At 48.0% G+C, this 27535-nt stretch overlaps 5 protein-coding genes and 1 long non-coding RNA gene across 29 annotated transcripts in view; 2 read left to right on the top strand and 4 right to left on the bottom strand.

Annotated features, from left to right (window-relative positions):
• LOC121592042 (probable beta-hexosaminidase fdl) overlaps positions 1–3318 on the bottom strand; it is a 39972-nt gene extending 36654 nt beyond the window's left edge. For 2 of the 16 annotated variants that reach the window (XM_041913278.1, XM_041913271.1), the window contains exons 1-2: positions 1690–2702; positions 1385–1606 (exon numbers count right to left, since the gene is read on the bottom strand). The gene's annotated coding sequence lies outside the window, so the exon portion shown is untranslated. The other 14 variants (XM_041913264.1, XM_041913266.1, XM_041913268.1 and 11 more) reach the window with 14 other exon arrangements.
• A 4321-nt stretch (positions 3319–7639) lies between these two features.
• On the top strand, positions 7640–9040 carry LOC121594166 (NADH dehydrogenase [ubiquinone] iron-sulfur protein 4, mitochondrial). 2 transcript variants are annotated; one of them, XR_006004909.1, is made up of 5 exons: positions 7640–7772; positions 7945–8092; positions 8172–8347; positions 8422–8673; positions 8738–9040. XR_006004909.1 is itself a non-coding variant. In XM_041917193.1 (4 exons), exons 1-4 carry the CDS (start codon positions 7726–7728, stop codon positions 8600–8602), a joined length of 552 nt encoding a protein of 183 aa, XP_041773127.1. In that variant the 5' UTR covers positions 7640–7725; the 3' UTR covers positions 8603–8712. The 2 variants fall into 2 exon arrangements, 1 of the variants encoding a protein (XP_041773127.1); XM_041917193.1 differs by lacking the exon at positions 8738–9040 and having other exon boundaries at positions 8422–8712.
• Positions 8775–17872, bottom strand: LOC121594162. Of its 6 annotated transcripts, XM_041917188.1 has the most exons (8): positions 17407–17495; positions 13655–14197; positions 13353–13517; positions 12126–12275; positions 11516–11851; positions 11205–11323; positions 9263–10805; positions 8775–9191 (listed from the first exon to the last, which is right to left on the bottom strand). In XM_041917188.1, the coding sequence occupies exons 4-8, from the start codon at positions 12267–12269 to the stop codon at positions 9051–9053; spliced, it is 2283 nt and encodes a 760-aa protein (XP_041773122.1). In that variant the 5' UTR covers positions 12270–12275; positions 13353–13517; positions 13655–14197; positions 17407–17495; the 3' UTR covers positions 8775–9050. The 6 variants fall into 6 exon arrangements, with proteins under 6 accessions (XP_041773122.1, XP_041773121.1, XP_041773123.1 ...); XM_041917187.1 differs by lacking the exons at positions 13353–13517; positions 13655–14197 and having other exon boundaries at positions 11516–11550; positions 11617–11851; positions 17407–17872; XM_041917189.1 differs by lacking the exon at positions 13353–13517.
• Positions 17873–18117: 245 nt separating this feature from the next.
• LOC121594163 (sodium channel protein Nach-like) lies at positions 18118–22129 on the bottom strand. The gene is made up of 6 exons (XM_041917191.1): positions 22052–22129; positions 19682–19912; positions 19067–19619; positions 18725–19007; positions 18397–18654; positions 18118–18329 (listed from the first exon to the last, which is right to left on the bottom strand). Exons 2-6 carry the CDS (start codon positions 19807–19809, stop codon positions 18118–18120), a joined length of 1434 nt encoding a protein of 477 aa, XP_041773125.1. The 5' UTR covers positions 19810–19912; positions 22052–22129.
• On the top strand, positions 20264–24050 carry LOC121594164 (transmembrane protein 135-like). Its single transcript, XM_041917192.1, has 6 exons — positions 20264–21024; positions 21815–22029; positions 22097–22930; positions 22999–23139; positions 23210–23376; positions 23449–24050. The coding sequence occupies exons 2-6, from the start codon at positions 21883–21885 to the stop codon at positions 23564–23566; spliced, it is 1407 nt and encodes a 468-aa protein (XP_041773126.1). The 5' UTR covers positions 20264–21024; positions 21815–21882; the 3' UTR covers positions 23567–24050.
• Positions 23389–27458, bottom strand: LOC121594168. 3 transcript variants are annotated; one of them, XR_006004912.1, is made up of 5 exons: positions 27371–27458; positions 26959–27093; positions 26110–26885; positions 25659–26020; positions 23389–25598 (listed from the first exon to the last, which is right to left on the bottom strand). It is a non-coding gene; the product is annotated as an uncharacterized LOC121594168 (long non-coding RNA). The 3 variants fall into 3 exon arrangements; XR_006004911.1 differs by lacking the exon at positions 27371–27458 and having other exon boundaries at positions 23389–25044; positions 25183–25598; positions 26959–27088; XR_006004913.1 differs by lacking the exon at positions 27371–27458 and having other exon boundaries at positions 23389–24663; positions 24758–25598; positions 26959–27088.
• Between the last annotated feature and the right edge of the window lie 77 nt (positions 27459–27535).

The raw sequence follows: 27535 nt of genomic DNA on the forward strand, positions 1-27535 counted from the left end.
CGTTTCTAGAAAAAAGAGCGTTTTTATCCGCATTAAAACATTATCATTATCAATAATGCGTTGAATTGTGAGAAGAAGGATGATTTGATCAATTATGTTTGAGCTTCTTATTAAATGTGTTAAATTTTTAACAATTTCACACAAAACAAAAACTACTTCCCGTTCAATTTCCCAAATCCTGTTTATCCTCTATTCCAATAAATTGTGGATTTTTTTTATAGAACTTTTTGTTTGTGTATAGCAGATATCATCATCATTTTCTGCGACGAAATAAGGTGGGACCTTATCGCTATGTACAAATGTGTTCTGAAATAACTGCGTCCATTCAACCTATTCAAGCTAGCGTGTACAGCCTAACCAGCTGCCTAAACAGCACCGTTTTTCCTTCGATCCAACGGACCAACAACGGCACAGGCTCACACAGAACGCCACAAAACACGAGCATAAACAAACTCGCTCGCTCGCTCGCTAAACAGGTCACTCGCAACGCCACGTTGGCCACAGAAGCTGCCAGTCCCCGGGGGCGTGGAAAGGATTTTAAAATTTGGGACACACCGTGGCGGGGTTTTGTGGATTAAACGGGAATGCCCATGTATAGTGGGTGGCCTGCCTGCCTGTGTGTATGTGTACGTACCCTACAGAAGAGCTTTTTAGAGACTACCGAGTGTTTTCCTTTCGTTCGAACAAAACTAAACATGTCGTAATACCACCGGAACAACATACCCTTTTTCCCCTGCCTTGCCGGTGTGTGGCGAAGGGGGGGGGGGGGGTTAGTGTACGACAAGCCCAGTCACACATACAGACACACACACACACACACACACGGGGAGCATGAGTGCATGAACTTTAGACAGGATTATCTCCTGTTTGGTGAAGCGTGGGTATAAGGAGCTATTTCAATTATCCAAACATGCCTCCGCACCGGAAGAAGGGAAGGGAAAGATCTCTTGTGTGTGTTTGTATGCTGTTGAAATTGAATATTAGCGTAAAGACCGGCATTGTTAAAGAAGCTATTGTAAACTATTCTTCTCTTACGCTTCGAAAACTGACCCAACCCCCTCTAAACTGAACCCTTTCAACTGGCATTATTGGTGTCTTTGCATGTATGTGTGTGTTGATCTATCCTTTCCACTATCCAGTCTCGTTTTGGGACTTGAGACAGCCAACCCCCACCCCCCAAAAAAAAGGAAAGAAAATAAACTTTATTGATTTAATAATTCCATATCCCCCCCCCCCCCCCCGTTCGGGCTTTGCTTCTTCCTTTCTCGTACGACTTTTGCGCCTTGGTAACGGCGCCTCCTTCGCATGGTCCGATCGATTTCTCGAGCGTCAGACTGAACACGTCCCCTCCATCCCCTTTTGTGTTTGTTACCCCCCTCCTTACCTTGTTTTCACAATCCAGCGGGTGCTTCGATGTCGGTAGCGGTTTTGCTTTTCCCCCCTTTTACACTAGCTTTTCTCTGCGTACAGTTTCTCTATACAGCGCTACACTTCTTTTCCCTTGCACCTGAAAGGAACAGCTGAGAAGTTACCGGAACGTAATAGTGCCACTTAACACACTACACCACACACACACACACACACTTGCGGAGGAAAAAAGCCTGCACTAGAAACGGTCGGAAGTGGAAATAACGGGGAAAAGGCTTATTAAATCTCTTTTTCTTTTTCACTCACCAACACTACTCACACCCTTCATTTGCTCATTCACACTCACTCGGCACACTTTGATTGATTTGTGCTTGACGGTGCTCTCTTGCACACCTTTTGCATACGCGGTTTTTTTTTCTATTGCGAACGCAGGGAAAATTGGCCGCTGCACTTCGGTCGCTTCGTTCCGTTCTACTGCGCTCGTTCGGCGGCTGCCTCCGTCCCACCGGTTCTGCAATCGATGGTGTGTTTTCTTTCGCGGCTGGGTGCACTTTTCCGAACACGAACACTCTATCCCGTTCAAGCCTTGCTCTGGTAGACAGGCCTGCTAGCCTCCGTGGGGGTTTCCCCTTTCTGACTCAACTGAAAGCAGCACGACTTCAATTCGGTTCACGGGAGGATTGTAGGGTCGGGTGCTGTCGTCTCGGCGCAATACCGGCGCCACCCAAAACCCTATGATTAGGGGGCGAACTCGGGGGGGTTGAGTACACTTCCAGCCAGACACACTCATACACACAGCCACAGTGCCACCGTTTGCCGAAAGGGTGCTGCCGGTTGCGCGCGATTTCCTTCGCTCCGAGCAGACAGAGCCTTACTACTACACTACTGGCGGGTGGATTGACGGTCGCTGCTGCCAACCAGCCCCAAAATAAGAGAAATTATGTGCAAGAATATTATTGCTCTGCTCGTTCCAAATTGCTCACCCCTCCTTGCTGTGTACACTTGTCGGGATTGCCTGCTTTGCGATTGCCCGCTCTTCTCAATCCTTTCACGACACTAGAGGTGGGGTTTTGACATTTGTACTTCACGCCTGCTTCGTGGACGATGTATAATTACACTCGCGAGGAGAGCCAACACACACACACACACACACGGTCGGTTCGGTATGACACAGATTCTCCTCCCAGGGCGGATGAGATGCTGTTCCCTTCCCCGTTGCATCAGCAGTAGCACCAGCCGCAAACGAAACCTTCCCAATTGGGAACACAGCGGGGAAATGGGGTGGAACGGGTTTTGCGAGGTGGTGACTGCAGCCACAACACTTTCCTTTCTACCCTTACCTGGTACCACTAGCTACTGTGCTGCTGCTGCTGTCGCGTACCGTCGTCACAAAGTAATCGATATAGCGCGCTGTTTGACGGACGGCACCGCAGAACCCCACGTACACACACGTACACACACACACACACACACACACACACACACACACACACACAAACACTCTTCAATCGTCACGCACTGGCCGAAATCACGGCAACCATCATCGGTTGCTGGTATCACTGCCTTGCACACTGCCCAGCACGCACCGCACGTACCGCCCTAATGCTCATCTTTGCGCGAACCCAAAGTGCGACACAAAGCACAAGCAACAACAAAAACAACCCCCCAATGTCGCACGAAAAGCGCGTGAGCGTGTGTGTGTGCGTGTGTGTGTGCGTGCTTCGTATGTGTGTTTGGTGGTGGTGGCCTACCTTTCTTCACTGCACCGAAGAACACTTACCGCAGCTGTGAACACTCTCCGTACGCACCAAAGCTAACGAGCGCCGCGCACTGTGTGTGTTTGCCTCGTGTGTTTCTTATTTGTTTGTTGAAACAATTTTCGATCGGTATTCGTTGCCTACATGTTCGTTTTTCCGCTTGCGATGAACGGGCGAGAAGGAAAAAAAACGTAAACAACTGTGTCTACAAAGCGACCGCTGCAGTGGCGTCTACACGTGTGGTGTCATTTTGACAGCATAGGCTGCAGCGGCAGCGGCAGTAGTGGCGCACTGCGTTCAAACTGACAGCATGGTGGCAACGGGTTTGTGCAAAATGGGAAAATGTGCTCTTGAAAACAGTTTCTTCCGTATTTCGGCATCTTATTCTCAATAATTAACTTTTTCTTTGGAAAACGAATAGAATTCTTTTGGCAGAAGTATTTAAGCAGCTGGAAAAAGTTCAAGAATACACCCAAATAGCCAGCTCGTACTTTGTAGCTGATTTAGGACTGTTTAACGAAAAATCGTTCCGATGTCGTACTTTGTGGCTGATTAAGAGATAGACGGTAGTTTGCGGAACTATGAAGCTTTTTAACAGGCACATGGTACTCTTTGGAACTTTGCGGCTGATAAGCACTATGAGTAGGGTTCATGGTGGAACTTGAAGGCTTGTTAAGAAAGCGTACCGAACTTGGTGGAACTTTATAGCTTTTTAATGCATGACATCGGTACGAGATGGCTCTTGTCAAAGTGTCAAAGACGGACGCCGGCAATAATCTCAATGCTGCTGCACAAGTTAGATTCGTTAATTGAAGAATGAATATTGAGTGAAGTGATTGTGAATTATCAGTACAGGGTTTTCCATTCCAATTAACAACCGTCAACAGTCAACTAGCAATCCTCGATTTGAAAAACACGATTGTCTACCACTTACAAACAAGTCAAGCCGTTTTGGTACACTGTCCATTTCAATTTCACAATTGTTGTCTTCGAAAACACACGTCAGATGCGGCACGGGTTGTTTTGGTTTTGGCTGGAACGTGTATCACTTGTGTATAAGAATTGAACCACGCTCTAAACAGGTCTTGATTGAATATGAGAATATGGAAAAGTTAAGCAATATGGACATGCTAAGCAGTTTTATCATTTGGTTTACGTTATTCTCAGAGCATTACAGTTTTTAAGTTATTTTGGGATGTTGTAATTTTTTTTTCATTTGCTACCAGTAACAGCACGGATTAATGTAAAAAATTTTGCATTGTATTAAAAATTAAAATATAGATAAAACTGCCTAACATGTTGTTGTGTTTTGCACTTTTACTTTTATTAAAACACTTATAACGTACATAATAAATAAAACATAAACGAAACAAACAATACACTTTAAAATATAATAGTACGGTGGCCGCGCACCAGCCGCACCGAGCGCCCCTGCCGAGAGCTCCTGCTCGATCGGCTCGCTAACACACTCTAACTGTGCGCTCGGCGCACACTAAGCCTTGCGCTGCTTAGTGTGTGCGACAGTGTGTGTGACACACTGTCGTCCTCCTGGACGTTGACCGGTGGCAGCGCAACTGCCACGGCAAGTCCAGGGGTCGGCACGGCTGCCCACAACATCTCCCCCTTTTAATACCGAAGGGCTCGAACCGACGCGGGGGTATTCCACTAAGGGAATACCGGCGTGGTGAACCCTTCCGACCGATGCTGCCAAGATGTGGGGACCCCGATGTTGTCGCGCTGAGCAGCTTGCTGCTGCTCTCGACCCACACCGCGATGGCGATAACGCGGCGGTAATGCTGCTGCTGTGCCGCTCCCTGGGACGGCGGCGATGGTGTGACGGCGATGATGATGACGATGATGATAACGATGATGATGATGATGCCGCGATGATGAAGGTGCCGCGATGATGATGATGCCGCGATAATGATGACGATGATGATGATGATCCTTGCCCCAGGGCAGCAGCGATGTATTTTTTTTTTTTTTTCGATGACGGGCGGCAGAGATGAAAATACTCGGGCGGCATTGTTCCTCGCCCTCCTACGATGCGTTGGCTCATCGCCCTTCTTTTTGCTGTGGCTGCAGTCGGGGCGCAATTGACGACGCCCGTTCGACTGCAGCCGGGACGGCATGCAACCTCGTCCCATCTGGACATTGTGGCTGTAGCCGAGGCGCAATTGGCGACGCCTGTTCGACTACAGCCAGGGTGAAAACGTTCGCACTGATGTGGGCTGCTGTGTTGCAGCCGATGCAACTTGTGCGTTGCCGATCCTGTTGTGCTGCCGAGGCGGAATGTCACGTCGCCGTGGTGAGAGGCAGGGCTCGAGCCGCGGCGGAATTCCCAAATAGCCAGCTCGTACTTTATAGCTGATTTAGGGCTGTTTAACGAAAAATCGTTCCGATGTCGTACTTTGTGGCTGATTAAGAGATAGACGGTACTTTGCGGAACTATGGAGCTTTTTAACAGGCACATGGTACTCTTTGGAACTTTGCGGCTGATTAGCACTATGTGTAGGGTTCATGATAGAACTTTAAGGCTTGTTAAGAGTGTGTATCGAACTTGGTGGAACTTTATAGCTTTTTAATGCATGGCATCGGTACAAGGTGGATCTTGTCAAAGTGTCAAAGAGAGACGCCGTCAATCATCTCATTGCTGCTGTACAAGTTAGATAAGTTAATTAAAGAAGGAATATTGAGTGAAGTGATTGTGAATTATCAGTAAATTGTGTAAAATTTTGTGTAATTCATCAATACAAAAGTTTTAAAAATATACATATGTGTTTAAACGAAACAAATCTTGTTGTTTATTTCATCGATGACGCTTGCTTGAAAATAAAACACACAGAAAAATAATCCCTGGCATCGTGGCATAAGGAAGCTGCTTAGGCGCTGTTTGAAAGACCCACATAGAACTTTGATGCTGTTTATCTACTGCAAAAGACGAATTAGAGCAGCGATCTTTAGCGTGCCAAAATGAGCTGCTTAAGCAATTCTGGCTATTTGGGATTGCTGCCTCGCCGATGATGTGCTGAGCTCGAGCCGGGGCGGTATTGCTCGTCGCCGATGGATCATTGCACTGCTGCTGCTGCAGCTGGGTGGAATGCGTCCTCACCCGTGAAACCTTGGGCTGCAGCATGGGCGGATGTGACGCCCATCCGAATGTTCCAGCAGCAAGGCGGAAAGCTACCTCGCCTGTGGTGCTGCTGGCGTTGCTGGGGCTGCAGCCCGACGACCTTCCTTGTCGCCGAGAGTGTGTGCTCGGCTGCCCATGTGGTCGCCAATGATGGGACGGCAGCCGGGGGCCTCGGTGTTGGCGGCGGTGGCGACCCAAACCGTTCGCGGTGTCCCGCAAGCACGGGGACCGGTGCCAACGCGATGGCCGCTGCGATGATGCAGCAAAAACGAGATGGGCCCGATCGCGATGGCGTTCCGCGGGTTCTTGTTGGATCCCCCTTACGCAGGAGGATCCCATCCTCGTCGCCACTGTTGTGTTTTGCACTTTTACTTTTATTAAAACACTTATAACGTACATAATAAATAAAACATAAACGAAACAACCAATACACTTTAAAATATAATAGTACGGTGGCCGCGCACCAGCCGCACCGAGCGCCCCTGCCGAGAGCTCCTGCTCGATCGGCTCGCTAACACACTCTAACTGTGCGCTCGGCACACACTAAGCCTTGCGCTGCTTAGTGTGTGCGACAGTGTGTGTGACACGTCCTCCTGGACGTTGACCGGTGGCAGCGCAACTGCCACGGCAAGTCCAGGGGTTGGCACGGCTGCCCACAACACATGTCCATGTTGCTCAGCTTTCCCAACTTCAAGTGATACACGTTCCAGCCAAAACCAAAACAACCCGTGCCGCATCTGACGTGTGTTTTCGAAGACAACAATTGTGAAATTGAAATGGACAGTGTACCAAAAACGGCTTGGCTTGTTTGTAAGTGGTAGACAATCGTGTTTTTCAAATCGAGGATTGCTAGTTGACTGTGGACAGTTGTTAATTGGAATGGAAAACCCTGTAAATTGTGTAAAATTTTGTGTAATTCATCAATACAAAAGATTTAAAAATATACATATGTGTTTAAACGAAACAAATCTTGTTGTTTATTTCATCGATGACGCTTGCTTGAAAATAAAACACAAAGAAAAATAATCCCTGGCATCGTGGCATAAGGAAGCTGCTTAGGCGCTGTTTGAAAGACCCACATAGAACTTTGATGCTGTTTATCTACTGCAAAAGGCGAATTAGAGCAGCGATCTTTAGCGTGCCAAAATGAGCTGCTTAAGCAATTCTGGCTATTAGGGTGGGTGAACGGCATTCTACTGAATTTTATACATGAAATTATGTTCTTCAGACTCACAAATTCTATTCTTTTTTAAATTTCTCGCCTCACTTAACTTCTCGAACCGTATAGACACTGCTGCAGTACAACACGACCCCTCTACTGTACTGACAGCATCCTCCCCGATTCCACCTGTCACCTCAACTGACAGTTTGGTTTCTGTTTTGGTTTTTTCCACTCACTGTCAAAGGAAAATATCTGGCCGCAGCAAAATCGCACCGTGTCTGCGTACGGGAAAATCGAAAGCAAAAATGAGCCTATTCCTGCGTTCAGTGGCGAGAGCTGGTGCTACGCAATGGTAAGCTACTGCCGAAAGTGCCAAAACACAAACTACCCCTTGATGAAAGCAAGCATCAACAACAACGAACTTCCCTTCATGCCACTTGCTCCTCCCGGCTGGATGAATGGTTGTGTAATCGAAATTGTTTTGTGAGAACTGATATCCTTTTTCTCTTCCCCTTTCCCCCCAGGATGCGTGCATCACTCTCGACGTCATCGATCGCGTTCAAGGATCCGAAGGCACAAAAGGAAGCCCCGATACTGGACGCTAGCGTTGTTCTCGCCGATGCAGAGGAGCGTGCCCGTGACCACCTTCCCACGATCACGGTGCCGACCAAGGTTAGTGGATGGTTGTTGTATGGTGAAAAAGAGGTACAGCAAATCCAGCAACCAAACACATGTTCGCCTTCACTTTCAGGTCGATATTAGCCCCATTACTGGCGTGCCGGAGGAGCACGTGAAGGAGCGCCGGGTGCGCATCTTCATGCCGGCCAAGAACGCGATGCAAAGCGGAACGGACAACATCCACCACTGGAGCATCGAGTTCGATAACCGCGAGCGCTGGGAGAACCCACTGATGGGATGGTCCTCGACGTGAGTGTTTGCGTTTGCGGGGAACGTTGCGAAAGTGCATTTTGTTGTAATTTTCATCTTTCACCACATTCTAGCGGTGATCCACTATCGAACATGCGCGTCGACTTCACCAGCGCGGACGAGGCGATCGCCCACTGCGAAAAGAACGGCTGGAGATGGTTCGTGGACAAGCAGGAGGTGCAGAAGAAGCCGCGCGTCAAGAACTACGGCATCAACTTTAGCTGGAACAAGCGTACCCGCGTGTCGACCAAGTGAGAAAGGGTTTTAAAGAAGAAGAAGAAGAATCGTGGACATCAAACAAACCGGTGCCGTTGTTAGCTATCGTTGTAAATAAGAGACACCTCCTTGAAATTCGTGTCAATGAACTAACGTGTTTTCTCCATCCTATAGTATGCCGGTCGTTTCTTTCCCCTTCTTCAAAGCCTCCTTTTCGGTTTGGGAATGAAATATTCCCTTCCTCGTCAAGTTTATTCAAGTTCATCAAAGCTTACGGGCTAAAACGGTTCAACGGTTTAATTCGAACAGGCACTGTGCGCCAGGCATCTGATTGAGTTCAACTTGAAGCTGATTTCACGATCGCCGCATACAACAACAACAAAAAAAAAAGTCCAACTAACGGTTACTTTCATTCAAAATGCTCCTACTAAAATGGACGGAAAAAGTACAGAAAAAAGAAGGCGCTTGAGGTAACAACACAATGATTCTAATAATTCTTCGAATATCCCGATGGACCACCATCCATCTGTAGCTGTTCCAGCTGCAGCTGCTTTCGGATCGCCCCGAGCTGCGTCAACACACGCGTGGATCCTTTTTCATTCACTTTGGTCCGTTCAACGGCGGGTACCTGTTTGAAAAAAAAGCAAAGCTGTTGTTTAAGAGTTCCTTTACCACTTCCCATTTCTTTGCTTTTCTTACCTCCCATTTTTTCTCCATCAGCTTCAGGGCGTCACTTTTCAGATTGTCCGGTCGATCACTTACGTACACTTTCGGGGGCGAAAGCGATGGAAGCAGTGGTCCGGTTTTGTTCCCCTTCGCACGATCATTGCTGTGCTGCTCCTGCTCACGATGATTAGGGTGCTGTTGTTGATGATGGTGATGAGAAGAATGATGATGATGGTAATCGTGGTGCTGTTGCCCATTACTGTTGCCCTTTCTACCATTGCCACGCTTCATCCAAAGCGTGTTGTAGTGTCGCACGTACTTGGCAATCCGGTCATCCATCAGATCGTCCCCGACGGTGGCGGACGAAGTTTCCCCGTCCCCATCGGACAACAGTGGGCTGTCGGGCGGAGCGTATCGGGACGATTTCGCCCCTCCCGATCGCAGCTTATTGTCCACAAACACCTCCCCGTTGCGGATGTTCACGGTGAAGACCGGTTCCGGTGGCTTCTTGCTCGGATGGAACAGCGAATCCTTGTCGATGTTGAGCGAGAACGGTGGCGGCTTGCGGTAGTTGTTGCGCACAATCACCGGATTCAGCACGTCCAGGTCGCCGTGCTCGTTGTCACTCTCGTGATACTGGATGTCGATCACCTTGAAGGGGTTCTTTTGCGACGGTGAAATGGTGGCGCCGACCGCCCGATGTACCTGCACATCATCGTCGTCCGTTTCGAGTGGGGCGCGATGATGCCGCCGCTCCGTGTGCTGATACTGCTGCTTCTTCGGATGGTAGAGGAAGTTTTTGTTCTGTTGGTCCGCCTCCGTCGACAGGGTGCAGACGGCACACAGCGATGCTCCCTTCGTTCCATTCGTCGCTCGCTTCATTGTCCGTTCGCATCTTATGCAGCGACTGTTGGCGTCCTCTCCCCGCTTGCCACCATTGTACGCCTCCGGTCGTTTACACTTGGCGCAATGCTGCCGGCGCTTGCTGTGCTTTCCCAGCGCGGGCTGCAATGGAAGACGCGACCGATCACCGTCCGCCCGGCAGCTCTTACAGTACTGGAACCGATAATCGTCCACCGCTCCTCCTCCTCCACCTCCCACCATCACCGACGTGTCGGCCGTCGTTTCGCTGGAAGATTCATAGTCCTCCTGCTCGGTGGACAGGGCGAGCGCGTTCGTAGAGACGGCTGGCGCAACCGACACGAACGGATGCAGACGGGTGGTGGGTTGCTGTTTCTCCTGCTGCTGTGTGGCCGAGTTGCTTATGTACCGCTGGTACGCCGCCTTTGTCCGCTCGTCGCCGGAAGAGAAGGCACCACCGTTCGGCTGCGGAACGGTTGGCTTGGTCTCGGAGGAAGCAGCCGCCGCCGCGGCGGCTTTACCGCCATTTTCCGAAAATGCTTTCCGCTGGCCATCGTACGGGTTGAAGACTTTGTGATCGTTCTCCAGGTTCGCGAGCAGCTGCAGCCGGCGGATGTGGTTCTGCTCGTTGGCGATGCGGATCTTCTCGCTGCGCAGCCGCTCGTGCTCGAGCTGCTCCTCTAGCTGCATCGTTTTCAGCTGTTGCTCCAGTCGGCTTTAATGGGTTAAATTCACAGTTAAAAAAGAAAGGAATTCGAGAGTTTGGTAGAGTAAAAAACCCGACACTAAATGAAACAAAAGGAGTGAATTCGCGTGAGCGATTTTTGGCCCTAATAGGCTCGTGCCAATTGCAATGAGATAAGAACGATTTTTGAGGTCATTATTTTAGCAACAAAAAAAGCAACAATTTAAGAACCATTTCTTCTCACAAAAAGGCTCCATTATTAAGCTTTCCTTTTAAGCTAAATGCCCCACTCCATGATCGTATGTAATTACCCCCAAATGTAACATAACCTATTGCCTTAATCGTTGTGTGCGTGTGAAAGCCTTTAAAAAAAATCCAATTATGCTCGCCTTCCCTCCCCTCCTTCGGCTCCCGCCTCTCTCTCTATACCTGGTCAGCATTTCCTCTTCGAGCTTTTCCTTCTCGCGCAACCGTTCGACCTCTTTGCGCTTTTCCTCGATCTGCTTGATGAGCTCCTTCTGGTATTCCAGCTTACGGCGGCTTTCCTCCTGTTCGATAGTGGGGTCACGCGTTGGTTGAAAGAAAAGACAGTTAAATTAGTTTCAAATTAAGCAGAAAAACAATGCAAAAAAGTATCAAATTCCGCCACGAATGCTTGTTAAGAGAAAAGACGTAAAATAGTCCAAAAATTTTGTTTCGTTTTCAAAAACTAACTAATTCTCCCCCTCCAGTATACGTACATCGGCCAACATCCTGTTCCTGCGATCGATAGTGTCTGTGTTAAGAATGGTAGGCAGATCAGTATGGGCTAAATCTTGGATCAACTTCTCACGCGGGCTACCTTTGCGGTAGTTGGAGTTCCCCTCCGCCACCAGCGACTTGCCAAAGCGGACCTGTGGTTGACCAGTGGCACCACCACCACCACCAGGCCCACCAGGACCAGTGCCAGCAGCAGCCGGCGGGCTTGTAGGAGCGTTGCCAGTTCCCTTCTCATTGGTTGCTTCCGTTCCGCCGGGTGATTTGCCCGTGCCGTACTTCTGCATGTACTGCTGGTGTTTCGTCGTCACTTCCGGGATCTACAACAAGTGTGGAAAAGTGTGTTAATTGATTGATCATGAGTAAACAAAAAAAGCGGGTGTGTTTTTCCTAAAATTTGTGCCAGTACGAGAAAGAAAGGAAAGAAAGGGAATTGCTTTACAAAATCAAACTAAAACTAAGTGGGGAGTTTGTGACCTCGTGTGACTTTACAACACTAATATTTACTACGAAATTTGCACCGTGTGTGCCTCTCTAAAGTAAGGTGATGATAGAGCGCGAGGCCGAAGTAAAAAGAACCAGAGGATAGTTTACCGCGTTAGCAATGAAATTTACATTTTTCAAATACTCTTGATACTCCTGCTGGCGCGTACGGGACAGGACCGTTTTCTTTTCCTTCTGCTTTTTGTTGAAACTCGGAAAGTACGAAAAGAACGTATCCGAGACCCACTGTTCCATCTCATCCTGCAAATGGAAGAAGAGAAAGAGAAAGAGAGGGAGGGTTGATTAAACTATATTATTGGAAAGGAAATTCATTAGATGTTGGTTGTTGCACGCACAATCGGGAATCGGAATAGCGTTTTAACGTCCTGTCGGTGTGCGTTTCATTCCCTGAAATAGGTAGTGGTTCGGTAAAAACGGAATCAGATATTTATAGATGAATGTAGCGGTACGATTATCATTTGCATAACCATTTTGGTGGCTGACGCGTCACATGCATTCACTTGAGCGCCCAGTACGATATTGATCCAAGTAAGAAACATGTTTTGTACGTTAATGATTGCCCTTTAAGGAAGCACAGAAAAGGGCATAAAAACCATTGATGCCTTTGTGAAGTCATTTTCTAGTAATATTAAAGAGAAAAGCTTCATTTCGCGCTTGTACTGTCTGCCATTGCACACCTTCAAAGGCCACCAGTGTTTAGGGCGCGGCATTCAATGCTATCGTCGGCAAGGATCTACTAAACGGAAGGTAAACACACTGCACAAGTTGAATGCCAGCCACTCTCATAAACATTTCATTTCCACGCCACACGGCAGCGAAAGTTTCAATTTACATTCCTCACAAGCGTGTGTGTGTGTCTGTCTGCATTGTATATTGCCGTATTTTCATAATGATCATGTAAAACCACCCATTGCGGCCACACTAGGTAGCTTTTAGTCGCCAGCTTTCCCAGCGGACATGTCCCCCATATCCGTACCTTTGGGACGTGGCGTTAAACGTTTCCATGTACCACTTGTGTTCGTTTCTATCTGTTTTTGTTTGTTTTTAGTTTCAATGTAGGGCTCAGGCAAAAAGGCTCGTCTGCACAGGAAGTTGCAAACTAGCGACTACCGGAAAAGCGGCATCGCACCATCTCAACGGGCAACCAAAGCCCAACAAACATCCAGTGGCACAATGAACCCTCTCTATCTCTCTCCCATTCCCGAGTTTGTTAGATAATGGAATTGTTTTTTTACAATTACAACCGATGTTGTAATTTAAAAAGTTGTAAAGTTTATCAACCCCGTGTGAAAGGTACGCCGCAGCGTTAATACTCACGAGGTAAGCGGTCCGCTTTAGCCGACTACAAACTATTCTAAGCTGGGAGCTTTTTTACCTTCTTTCTCCCATCGCCCATCATCCCCCTGTTTTACTTAGGGTGTTGGTGCGATGTGTATGAATGTCCTATGGAAGTTACGAGGCACGAGCTGTTCGTGACGAGGTCTGTTGAAAAATGTAATATCATCATCAACGCGCCACCACAAACCCATTGCCACCCATTTCCACGCTATGCCAGTCTACTGGCTACTGGTAATGGTGGCAGCAATACGAAATAATCACTTTCCTACAGCCCTACTCACCAGACACTAAGGTTCTTGAGCGGTGGAAGGTTGACGTTTGAGGTTCGTACTGCCCCTTTATGAAATTGAATATTATAGTTTTCTTGTAGTGGAAATTGAAATTGTGCAGAGTTTCCTACAAAAAAAAGCTTCAAAAGTAAGGATATTCCAGCAGTGTTTCATGGTCGTTTCAAGACACACTTAAAGCCTTCTTCAAGGTTGACTTCCCTTTTAGTTAAGTGGCTACTTCCGGCGTGGGTTAAGCTGCCAATTATCTTGCGGATTTTGATGGAATAGGAATTTTGTACATCCATTTGTTCAACTTCAGCATGTTTTTGGGCCCGATAGACGGCGGCATGCATTGGACACAATTCGAAGCATTAAATCATTCTCGTCCAGTTGGTGGAGCCTTGTGCTTTGTAACGGTTTCTGAAGTTTGCTTCTGATTGTAATGCTTGATGTACCAATGGTTTCAGGAAAAACAGAGGATATCGTTTGTCTAAAAGAATAGACGTAGGCTTCTAGAATTTCTTTAAAATTCCTTTTTGTAGAGTCATTTCAAGCCTGCAAAACGTATTAAAAGTGCTAAATATTATTAGATAGCAACAATGCAATGTTAAATTACGATAAAACCAATAAAAATACGAGAACCTGCAAACAGAAAATGACCTCCATTTCACCCATTTTCTTCAAACCAGAACACCTTTCCGCCATCAAAAAACTCGTTTACCGCAACATAATGCTTTCCATCCGTCAAAATAACGCCTTGCCATAAGTAATCTGTTCCTGCCGAACCACAGGTCTGAGACGTCCGACTACACCCTGCCTTCCCGCCACGTCGACGGTAGGTCTCGGTCGATATAATAACATAATATAATAACACACACACACGTCACTCACTCATATTCCCGCAGCAAAGTCCCGTGTTGGGGGAATGATCTCAAAACAGGCGAAAACAGGCGGAACCTTTTAAGCACCCAAGGGAAAAAGTGGTATTATAATTTTCAATCGCCTGACTAAGAAAAGTATGCCCTCCTCTTCACGGTCACTGTGCGCTTTTTTTTTGCCCAACTGTACTACAAAATTGGGTTTGTAAATTTAAAATTCCATCATTGAACGGGTAAAAGAGGAACGGTAATATGTAGAGCGATGAGGCCTCGGTTTTTGCTTTGGTTTCCGTTCAATGGAGCTTTTCTTTTTCGGTGTAAAGGAACCAAGACATTAATATCTTAATTACTGGTTGCAATGAAGCAATCATTAACATTCCTTTTAATTTAAAACGATTATATTCATTGTTGGCAGCCCTTAAACGAAAGAAAAGGAAATGATGTACGATTAAAACGCTTTCATTTAAAAGCTCTCGCTACTATCCCAATCCGTGCCACTTTGCTTGCCGTCGGCCACACATACCGTATAGACTAAGAGCCAATAAGTGGTCCGGGTCCTACATCTTCTCCCAATTAATATGCGATATTCTCCACCTTTCCCATTCCTTTCCAATCTCCAAACGCTGCATTCGACCCGCGACGATTGACTGACTGCGGCTCCGCGCGGTGACACTGATTCGACTATGCCGGCAGGATCTGTTTTCTCTCCCCCCATCTTGATTTTATGTCAAGTGCGATGGCCAGGAATTGATGCCGACGAATTTAGGACGGAATTGGAATTAATTTCCAATTTCTAGATGCCCACTACAGAACGCCCGTTTAGATGAGAAATGGTCGGGACATGTGCGAGGGGGGGAGAGCCAGTCGGACGGACGCCGTCGTCTGAGCTTGAATCATTTGTGGAGGGGTGGCTGGTGGTTGATTGTCAACGCAATATGCATCGCGGTCAACTTGGGCAACGTTTGAGGAAGTAAAGCTTTGGCTTGTACTACTACAGTGGGACACAGGACCAATATATTTTAGGCCATCGTGTACTGGCGATACCCATCAAACGTCGTGAGCCAGTTTCATTCTCCCCCCCCTGGCTGAGATGATCTGATTCCATCCCATTCACGAGTACCTACACATTACGTACGCAACACGACCCCCACTCGCGAGTAGGATCACTTTGGAGGTTAGTAGAGCGTGTGAGTAAACCTAGAAAAAGACTACCACTACCAAAAACATTAGGCTTCAGAATTGCATTCTTGCGCAGAATAATTTGTGATGGTTTTTGGCTCTTTTGGGGTGCGACGGGGAAGATAAATTATGTGCCGAATGGAGCGAGAATGGGAGCGTGATTCCAATGTTTTGGTATTAATTAATTATAGTTTTTTTTCGGGTTTGCATTGTCATACGTGAAGGACAGATTGGGGCGACGATGGTCAATTCGATCGATAGGAGCTAAAAAACCGTATAGACGTACAAGACGTGTTGTACTTTTACATAACCAGCGGAAGATAATTATGACAATGTACGCTTATTTGTATACAAAATAGAGCTGATAATCGTAAGCTTTTAAAGATGTACGTATAAATCTGCTTCCAATCGACTTAATTACTTAATCATTAAGCAAGAAACTGTAAGATTTGAATCGCCTGCATGAATGAAATCGACAATTTAGGTAAATTGCGAATAAATCAATTGCGCAAAAGGCAAATAAAGCTGATTGAATTCAATTTCGCTTGCACAAAGGACATGTTTTTCCTTTCCAATTACCGATATGTATCGGTAGCCTTCCTCCAGGCGAGTTTGTTGGCGATGAATAGACAAATAGAGATTATTATCATTCTATGATCGTTAACACACCACCATGCCGGGTCGCGTACTCGCTTCTCTATGTCAGCTGAGCGTAATGAACATTCTGGATTGAAGATTTACAAGATTAATTTACGATCGAAACGATAGAAATTGAATGTAAATGGTTAACCATACACAATAATCTTTTATCTCCTATGTCGAAGCTCGTAACTTTAAACACTTAGTTAAATTTAATATCGTAAACACAATCTTCATAAGAAGGCTTTACTCTACTTGAACATTATCTGCTGATCGACGATCATGCCACGATCCCGTTTGAATAAAAGCAAAACTCAGTAAGCTGTTTTTATTCGGACTTTCTCAGAGTTCAGATTGCAGTTATGACAACGAGTAAAGCGAGATATCAAGGACCATTCAGTGAACCACTGCTTTTCCCCGAAAAGTGAAGCATTGTTTCGTCCTCTTCCCACTTCTCCTCCTCACCAAGACGTATCACTCAATGGGTTGAGAACTCGACTTAAACAATGGCACAGATCCCGTTACCGGCAAAGCGATGAGGCTTATTTAATGAATTTAATTCAATGCGTCACTTACTGTCCCGCACCAATTCCAAGGTAATCCAAAGTGATCGGATCTGAAGAAGTTCGAGCGGCAGTGGGGTGGTGATGATTATCAATGAATGGTTTAGCACATAATTAAACATATAATCGCATTTTTTGTTTCACTTCGTCAACACCATTAACACGCAACTTATGAACTTGCCGGCTAGATAGTAGTTGCACAAAAAGGAACGCACAATCGGAATTGGAAGACAAGCCGAAACGGTTCAATATCGGCAATCGGATACGGAGAAAACGTACGCGCACGGCCACCGTGGTGCGGTGTATGTCTTGCCAAGTGGTCGTCTTGGAAGGCACTGGCAGTCAAACGGTTCTCGAATCACACCGACCGACCTCTGCCTAACGGCAGGACGTTCGTTCGGAAGCCTTCGCTTTTTCAAAAAGGAATCGACGAGGAAAGTCACTGCGCCGAATCCGTGGCCAGTTCGTGGCGAAATATTGTATTTATCCCACAATTACTACTCACCTGTTGCGGCGACATTTGTTTCGCACGGGCTGCCGACGGGACTGTTGCTGGTGGTGGTGATGGTGCTGCTTCGGTTGGTGTCGTCGGGGTGGCCACAACATTGCGTACCCGGTGGTCCATGTTTGTCCATGAATCAATAGAGCTGGACGAAGGCACATTTCGCTCGCGGGGTGCTTTTCCGCTTGGACCGGCTTTCACCTCGGGTACGGTGGCCGTTTTCTTACTAAGCTGAGAGTTGACCTTTTCCTTCGATAGCTTATCGTTGGCGGGACAGTTGTCGCTAGCTATCTCTTCCACGGAATCAACATCCTTTTGCAATTCTTCCGCGCGGGAAGGTATATGTTGTGTGTGTGGGTCTTCCTGCTTGATACGCTGAATACGCTCCTTATCCAACTCTAGTAACTGCCTTTGCTTCGCTATAAACGCTTCTAGCTCCTTCGAGTATTCAGTGTACGACATTGTGTATCTTTCAACAAACAACTCAATAAAATTTTAACTTTTTTCAACAAATCTGTAGCACAATGCAATCGACCGTTTACAATTTCCGAAAAATGAAGCCGTTGTCTTGGCATTTCCCGTTGACAGTTCGGGGCTGTCAGTTTGCTTTGTTGTGCTGTGAGTACGCATTGTCCAGCTCCAACAGTCACGTGGAGGACATATTATATTCAAAATTGGTTTTTGCTGTGCTATAAGGGAAACATCGTTTTCTTTTCAATTAACCCGAATTGTAGGCACTTTTTTAATGATCGTCTGATTGCCAATAATACCCTTCTTAACTTTGCGCTGCTTGCGCTTGCAGATTCTTGTTATCATTTTGAGACGCAGGCAGGAAAGGATAAGATTTCTCATGGAAAAGTACGCCAGCTCAACCAGCGTGATGATGCTGAAGCCGAAGAAAAACTCCAGAATGCTGCCGGTGGACACTGGAACCAGAAAACACACGCTGTTTAATCTCTACATTATCTTCGTTGCGCTTTACCTTCAACTCACCCATCGCATCGATAAAGTCGAAAATGATTCTTCGACTGTAACGAATTTTCGGTATGCGGATGCTCCATTTAATTACCGGATCGTTAAACCAGAACGTTGAGCCGTAGTGCTGCAGCGTGAACGTGACATCGTCACAGTTTTTCAGGCAATTACACGCACCAAAGATTTCCCGCAGCTCGTCGGCCGTCAGAAAGGAGATGTAGCTTTGGTACAGCTCCACACAGGCAAGTTGTGATAGCTTGCAGTACTTGGAGGGATCTATTAAACAGGGGACGATAAAACTAACATGTTGTAGAGTTAATTGTCCGAACAGAGTGTCTAGCGGTACCTGATATTTGATAAAAGTAAGGAATGCAATCGCAATGCTTGAGAAATAGGTAGAATTTGCACTCCAGCAAACACAACCCATAGGAATAGTACTCCGGAAAGAACTTCAGGTTGGACTCGTGCGGAAAGCGACACTTCCGTTGCTTAATACTTAAACTTTTCAAGGCGGGAACGGACGTAATTGCCAGTGCGTTGAAATCCATCTTGGTGAATGTGAAAAATCCTCGCTCGATAAGCAGTGACTTCCGGATCGTTGGCATCTCATACGGGCTGTGGAAGAAAATCTTTCCAAAAATGATTTTTACAAACGATCGTCTGCAGACCTGAAGTGCTGACAACTTACATTCCCATTAGAGGTACAGTTCGATATCGTTGCCGATGCTTCCCCATTGAACACGCTCACTTCGTACAGCTTTTCGTCCGGCGCGTACGGATCAATGCTCAGGTACCGCCCGATAGCCGTGTTGAACGTGTAGCAAATGCCCATCTCGGTCAGCGATCGTACCAGCGTTCCGTGCAGATCACCCTCCATCGTGACGACCGCGTTCGGCCGATCGGTCAGCTCGTTCAGCAGCTGCCGCAGATCGGCCCCCTCGAACTCGTCGAACTCGGCCAGGTGGCCCACATTCTCGATGTCACTCTCGAGCAGCGTGTCCAAAAACTCGCCATACCGCTCGGCCAGCTCCGGATCCACCTGTGCCATCAGTTGATCGCGAGCCGCTTCGTTCAACCGCTTCTGAAAGCATACGGTCAGGCTGGGGAACGTGGTGTTCCACAGGTGATAGTCACGATCCAGCGCTATCACGGTCGGGTTGGTCCAGTAGCGCACCCAAAAGCTGCCGACGTTGTAGCACCCGGCAAACAGGGCCATCGAAATGATGCCAAGCCATATTACTCTGGGGGGAAGTGGGGAAGATGTAGAATTGCATTTGCTACCAATTTTGGAACTGTTACTTACTTTTCAACGTATGTGCTGCGTTTGTGCACAAGATGAAACACGCCATGCAAGCTGGTTTGAGCGAGAACGTTTTGGATCGCTTTCGTGAAGGAGAAAGTGTACACCATGATTTTCGAAAATGTCACCATCGATTTCGGAATGTCCCATTTATATAGAGATTTCCTTTTGTTAACAGTTTAATAAATTATTCACGGGGAGTCCTTTCATGAAAATCCAATTCCTCACGAATACCTAAAAGTACAAAAGAACGAAATCAGATAAACAATCACACATCAATTACCGGCTTTGAAATCTCCCACGGTGCTTATTGATGAATGGAGTACATGCGCACGTACATGAAACTATTCAGATAAGAGAGGATATTATAAAAAATGGTAAATAAATTAACCGTCCTTTTTTGATACAATTGAAAATTGCAAATTTAAATTCAACGCTTTGCTGTGGGTTTCGTAATTGCAATGTTTACAAATTACCGCTGTCAGCTGTCAACGTTCCAGCACCTGTCTCTCTCCCACAGTCGGGTTCGCGGGCATCTCTTTCTCGCGTACACTGCAGTAGCGGTCGCATGTGGTGTTGTTGTTGTCAGTGCTCGGACATGTGTGCGTGTGTGTGCGTGGTTGGTGTTGTTGTTATTTGTCAGTCGCATAAGTGGCACGCTGCGCCACACACAACTGGATCCGTACGAAGCGCTTTTTTCCCCCATTTTCTCGTCATTACAAAGTAGGAAATTAGACGGAGGAGAGGAGTGCTTATCAAAGGAATAGCCAGCTGCATTGCGTTACTTAATAGTTGGTGTTGTACCAGTTGTACCTTTCATGTACGCCAGTGTGGTGGTGTGCAGTGATTCATTTGTCTTTGCGAGAAGTACAGCAAAGCGACGGACGCGAAGTAACAATATTCCGAAGCCATGAAGTAAAATACCCGAAATTGCTCAAATTGTCCCAAAGATGACTGGAGTCCGACAGCCTTAACCTTTCGCTGTCGTCAACAAAGCAAGCGGGGTAGTCAGCAGGCGCCCCTGCACTGTTTTGGCTTTCGTCCATCAAACCCCGATACAGAAGGACCCCCAGGCGTCTAGATCCGCTAGGAATTACATTATCATCGGTGCACGAGATTAAGGCGGTGCGATAAACGACGACGAGGATCCTTCAGCCGATAAGTTGACCGCTCTAGCCGTACATGCCCACCAAGCAGTTCCTGCCGTCAGTGTGGTTCGGTGAAGTGGCACGTACGGTAAACGGTCCCACTGCTGGCTGATAATTAATCGCAACTTGGTGTTGTCCAATTGGCAAAGAGGAAGACGGCCAAGCAACGAGCAGCAAGAGGAGCAGAAAGTAAAAAGGGTAAATATATTTAGTAGGTGCTAACTACATGTGCTGCAGAGACTCCGTGAAAGTGCACGCCTTTGCAAGTGGAATACATTTGGATGGTTAATGGGCAGCTGAACCATCCATGGGAGCCGGGGGGAAGGGGCCATAGATAGGCGACCTTTAAAACCTCTGCTTGCGTGCGTCGTCGTCCTATACACGCTGTATTTATATTGGGTATCACACTGTTCATCGCCTTTTTTGTGTCGATGATTGATAAAAATTATCGTCAATCACTCTCGTGGTTTAACGCTCCTTCCCCCGATTTCCTTCCCTCTCCAAATATAATTCAAGCCCAAGCCCTGATAAGGGAAGCGAAGTAACGGCGGTCAATGCTTTCAATCAGCTACACCACTTTTGGGTAAAGCGAACGAGCGAAGTAAACAAATTCAAAAGCAACAGCGCGCACGCGGCGGGGCATGTTGCGTCGATCGTTTGCTGCGCACTGCTGCCCATAATGACTTCGGTGGGTCTCCTTGACGCGTATAGCTTACCCCTCCAGCGGCACAGCACGTTATTATGTCAGCGATTAAAGTTGGCTTTGCTTGCGCAGCTTTGAAAAGTCGCTCTGTATCGCCGTCTCTCTCGCTCTCTATCTCCTTTCTCCCACTGCCAAAGGGGCCCTTACAGAGGAAGGGGGAGTGGAGGGGGTCCTTCTTAATCGTTTTATGAACCTGTCCCTCTACACTTTGCCCCGTGCGAGGCGGTTAATTTCACTTCTAATCCACACACACTTGCTGGTGTCATGTTTGCGTACCGGTTTTAGGTGTAACCATAGCTAGCGGCTGCTGCGTGCTTTTTTAACGTTGCAAAAGAAGAGACCATTCTGGAAAGATGCAAGTGCTAAGCAAGATGACCCCGGTGCCCGTCACCTGCCTGGAGTATGTGCACCCGTGGACGCAATCGTGCACCGTCGCGACGGCGGAACTGATGATCATTGGCGTCCAGTACTGTCTGCGCATATACGCAGCTGTCTATGCGGTAAGGTTTAAAAATTTCTTACCTTTACAATTGCTTCAACTTCTTATAATTTGAAATCTCTTCGTAGCTCTCACTGGTCATGCGCGGTCGGGTACCGTCCCTGCCGGAGCTGAAGAAAACGTTGCGCGGCTGGCTGCAGTCGACCGCCTTCCTTACCACCAATGCGTTCAGCTACTCGATCATGATGTGCTCGCTGCGCCGGCTGCTGGGAAGCTACAACTTCTACACCGCCTCGTACGTGCCCGCCTTCTTTGCGGCGCTCATCTCGATCATGGTGGAGCGCTCGTCCCGGCGGGCCCTGCTGGCGCTGTACGTGTCGAACGTGGCGACCGAAACGATGTGGAACATACTGCAATCGCGGGGGCTGGTGAGATCCATACCGCACGGTGAGATTGCCATCTTTGGTGTGGCCACCTCGGTGCTGATGTACTGCTACCGGAAGAACAGGCAGAAGGAGTATCGCGATTCGATGTTCGATGTCGTACGGTTCGCGATCGGTGATAGTGAGGTGATGAAGGGAGATCACCCGTCGGAAGGTGTGGAACCGCCGGCTGTACAGAACGTCGTCGGTCGTGCAGAATCGAGCCAGCGCGCTTCCAAGAGTCCAAAGTACCCGCTGCCCTTTATACAGGCGGCAGTGCAGGCCTACCTGCAGCTTACCGGCCGGTTGAAGGCAATGGGAAAGCATAAGCTGTGTCGCCATCGGTACGGCTGCGTGTACGATACGCTCTCTAGCGGTGGGCGCATGTTCTCGATCGGTCTCGGGATACAGGTCGTGATGAAGGCGGTGCTGCAGATGCGGAAGTTCATCAGCCGACCGGCACTGTTGCGTAAAACGTTCCTCAGCAAGGACATTGCCCGGCTGGGATTGTTCCTCGGTGGATTCACCTCTATCTATAAGGTAAGGTGTGCGATGTTTTCCATAGAATTGTGAACATTCTGAATGATTTTTTCCTTTTTTTGCTTTAGATGTCTTCCTGTCTGCTACGTCATTTTACCGACAGTGATAGTCCAATGTTTGCCTTCCCTAGCGGACTGCTAGCAAGTGTTGCATTTGCCTTCTACTCCGACAACACCATTGCCTTGTACATTATGTGGAAAACGCTGCAGGTAAATGAATTTGCAATTAAAAAAATGCATTTTTATCAAAATAGTACTAACATGGTTATTGAATTTACAGATTACTTACAACTGGGGCATAGAGAAGGGATACTTACCGCGCGTGCCCGGTTTCACGGTGATGCTGTACGCCGTCAGCACCGCCTTGCTGTTCCACGCTGCCACAATCGAGCCGCAAAATCTGCGGCCAAGCTACTGGAAGTTTTTGCACTCCATTTCGGGCGGAAGGTAAGCAAGGAATGCTAACGTATGTGTACATTTATTGAAAATATCCATTGCTTTCCATCCTCTTTACCGTAGAATCTGCATCATGGATCGCAGCGGGTTCGATGTGTACGGGCTAAACACCTCCGGCCAGATACGCACCATGATGAACCTGTGCAAAACGGAACCAATCCTACAGGGACGGCTGAGCTGAGTCCGTCAACCGGTCGGCAGAAATGTAATTTCTTCGTGCACTGGAAGCCACCCGCCCGGAAAGGGCACCGAAATGCCTTTGGGTTCGGGAGTTTGGAACAAGCTTTGAGCTTTTTATTGGACGGGACCGCGAAATGGTAAACCAAAAGCGATCGGACGAAAAACCAAAATCAAAGATTAGTTAACAGAACGAATTCATACACAAAACATACAACACACACACACACTAGGCGCACTTAAGTGAAGCGGGTAATAGGATATAGGTAGGGTAGGTTTAGTACTGCTGTGTAATGCAAAATCCCTTGTTACGATTCGGACGGGTACTCTATAAGTTTGTTTTGTTGCTTTGCAAACCTCTTTTGAAAATGCACGTCAGCGTGTTTCCTTTCGTTCTAGTTATGATGTTTTTTTTATAGATACATATTGAACTATCGTTGCCTTGTTTTGCTCTTAATGGACAAATAAATTTATAAAAGAAATGTTAACCATTTACCAGGCTTCCAGTCGAAAGCGTTTAAAATCCTTTCGCGCGTGATGCGTGAAGCGATGTTATCCTTTCAAGAAAAGCTTCCAGAAAAGTAAAGTGCTTTCCGAAAGCGCCTGCTGCGATGTTTTCCCGAGCGGAGAGCAACACTTTCCCCATGCGGCAAACAACCGGTCGTCTCGCTCTAACCTACGTCACCAGCTCCGATCGATTTCCACGGTACAGCAGCAGTGGCAGGAAAAAAGGACTCGCGCCTTCCCCTATCGTACACACCGTACTTCCCCTACCGCTTACATCCCGGTGCTCCGGTACTGTTGCGCGCTGCGTGCACACGGCGGGAGCTTTTCCATTTCGGCGGGGGTCCACTCTGCCGTGTTATTACGTCAACCGATGGTCCCATGTGAAACCGAAAGCCTGTGCGAACGGGACGGTACCATATCGTCATCATCATCATCGTCAGCGGCAGCAGCAGCAGCAGCATCATCATCGTCGAACCCGAGTGCGCTCCTGCGGGCATCCGGAATTCGCGTACCGGCCGCGCGCTCGGGTCTCGGCTACTCACTCAGTAGCCGGAGAGATTTCATGCGGGTTGGTAGACGTTGCCGCTGTGCGTGCTGCAGAAAAAGCACAAGGGAGAACTTGTGTAGAGAGTTCCTACACCACTTAGTGTCTGTTGAGCAACAGAACCAAGACCTCCCTCCTCCTTACCCTGGGGATGGTGTTTGTGTGTGCGCGTGTGTGCATGTGTGTGTGTGTGTTTGTGGATTAGGATTGTTCGGGAAGCGGTGCAGGCAAACGGAAAGGGGAAGGGGAACACAACAGCAGGATCACAGAGACAGAGAGCAAGAAAAATCTCAGCAGCCGGATTTGGCCCTGTTCCGGTGAGGTCCCCCGCTGACCCCTTTTTCCCTGGATTTTTCTCCTCCTCCTTCACCGCCGTGTGCCGTGCATGTGTCACGCCAATTCTCGTTTGCTTTTTTAAACCTGAACGTATGCTACAAGGGGCGAAAGAACGGGAGTGAGACGAAAGTGCAAAACGAGCTTGAATTAGCAATGTGGTGGTGGCGGCTGGTGTGCTAGCGGAAGGGCACTGTACCAGCAGTAGTGCGCGAAGGGGCCGAGTTCTTTCTTACCCATTTCAGCCGTGTGCGTGTGTGTGTGCGCTTGTTCTTGTGTGAATGTACCTCCCCCCCCCTCCACCCCAAAGGAAGTTGGTGGTAGACACTTCACAGGGTGTCCTTTAATTTGTCGCGTTTGGAGGAGGTCCCTTTGTGTGTGTGTGTCTGTGCGCTCCGCTCGCATCGGTGGTCCAGGTGGCGACACGGCGCTCGGGACACGAAGTGAAAGGGATTTGGTGCTCACTGGACCGTGCACCGTGTCCTGTGCCGTGAAATATGAATGGTGTTCCCTCTATTCTTCCCTCCGGAGGTCTCGCTGAGGTGCTTGCGTGGGGATTGCGTCGCCTCCCTCTCCCATGTGTCTCCCTGGCACGTCCCGGGCAAACGGTGAAGTTTGACGGTACGCAATCCAAAAGGGCATGCTGATTGCCCTACGAAACAGAAAAATCCGTTAAACCGTTGTTTCGTGACCATGCTCGCTAAGCTTTTACCGCTCGCCAACACACGGCTCATTCGGTTCCGAGCGGGTCACGCGGGAGGTCTTTTTAGTGTGGAATGGCCAAGCTTTTTTCATGCTGGCGCTGCTGGTTCGATTGCGTGCGTTGCGAATAATATGGGCACTGGGTGGCACGATTTTCCACTTCGCCAACTCATTTGGCCCAAGCGCGGACTTGGCTGCGCGTGTGTGTGTGTGTGTGCTGGTGTGCGCGACTTTTAGACGACAAAAAGCATACTACAAATGGAAGCAACACTGAAGCATGATGAATGTTGAACCGATGCCGAGGCTGCCCTTTTGTCTTCCAGTTTACACGCTCTGGCAGCACAGCGCACACACAAAGGAAGGGTGGACGTCCTAGGAAAAAAGAAAAAAAAAACGCTATTATTTGAAAAAAACGGGAAGCAAACAGGAAGCGTCTTCTCTAAAACTAAACAAACACTCACAATACACTTTCTCCTAACGACACCAACGGGCAGGGAGAAGGTGCTGCTGACGGCTCTGTCCACAGCTCGCGGGTGTATAATCCTGGCGCTGCAGTGTGTCGTGGGATATGAAATTCAGTCCAACGTAAGAATTTCATGGCACACTGGGCAATCTGTTTGCGAGTGTGAAAGTTTGCGCTTCTTGGAGCGCGTGGTGGCTTCAAGGAAGATTCTCCCTCACTGTCCCCGCGGAAACTGTCGCTAGTCACGCCAGCCAGTAACGCGGCGAAGTGAGTGGCCCCGTTTTGGCCCTATCGCTGCACTGATTCAACGCGCTATTTCTTCCGTCTTTACCGGCGCAAACGGGCTGCCGCCCCCGGGGAGGTGTTGTGAATGCGATTTTCGTTATCATTCCTACCCAATGTCCTTCCCCCATGAAAATGCTGGGGCTGGTTGGAATTTGCTCGTTGTCGTGGCTTACTTTGTTGTGCTGTTCAAGTGGCGCACCACGAGCGCTTCGATAATCAGGAGTGTTGTCCCCCCCCCGTTGTCTTGTGTCGCGCATCCGCCACTTTGATCCTGTTAATCCAGCAGAGGTCGTCTCATTTGCCTATCGGAAAGCTTCAAGCACGATGGTGCAGTGCTGTGGTTCGAGCAAAGGCCGAGGATTCTTGAGCAACATGTTGTGGTCGCATGGGCTCATTTCCATAGTCGTTGTCCTATGCCACTTGAACACGTTCGTCCTTTCGTGGGTTTGTGTATGTGTGCTATCGTAGATAGTTTGAAGATCCAGGGCTCTGGTGAAAGAAAAGAGCATCAAAAACGGGAAACGTTGAAAGGGGGACGATACTGTAGAAAGTGTGGACTTACCGGGTGTCTGTGTGTGTGTGTGTACTCGGAGGGATATTTGGTGAAAAATTGCACCTCGCGCTGAAGTGTCCGTGTCCACTCTTGAAAGACTCCACAAGATCGACAACCATTAAAAGCAGCTGGCTACGAAGGAACCTGCAAAAGAGAGAAGTGGCAAAAGTGTAAACATGGATTAAGCCCGCTTCGCTACTACTACTGCTGCTATGTTTATCCACTCTTCACGGTGAAGATCTCCTCCCGTCCGTTTGCAAGCAAAGCAGGCTTTGCTGTGCCATTTCTCGTGGTGCTGGTAAATATTAGCCCCGGAGACACAAGCACACACACACACACCACGTCATCATTAGTGTCCAGAGGCGGCGCAGTTGTGGCAAAGAACACTAGCTGCTGCTGGGTTTTGTGGAAGCATTCCTACCGGAGTGTGTTACGGTTGGTCAACCGGTAATCGATCCGGTGAACCACCTCGAAACCTGGTGCGCACACGTTTGCATACACAGCTAACGTCATCGTTTTCACTTCTTTCACACAACGCTTACACAGCGACCGCGTCGTCCAGGCAAAAAACCCCGTAGGAAGGCTG

This window comes from Anopheles merus, chromosome 2L, assembly GCF_017562075.2.
Source record: "Anopheles merus strain MAF chromosome 2L, AmerM5.1, whole genome shotgun sequence".
NCBI lineage: Eukaryota > Metazoa > Arthropoda > Insecta > Diptera > Culicidae > Anopheles > Anopheles merus.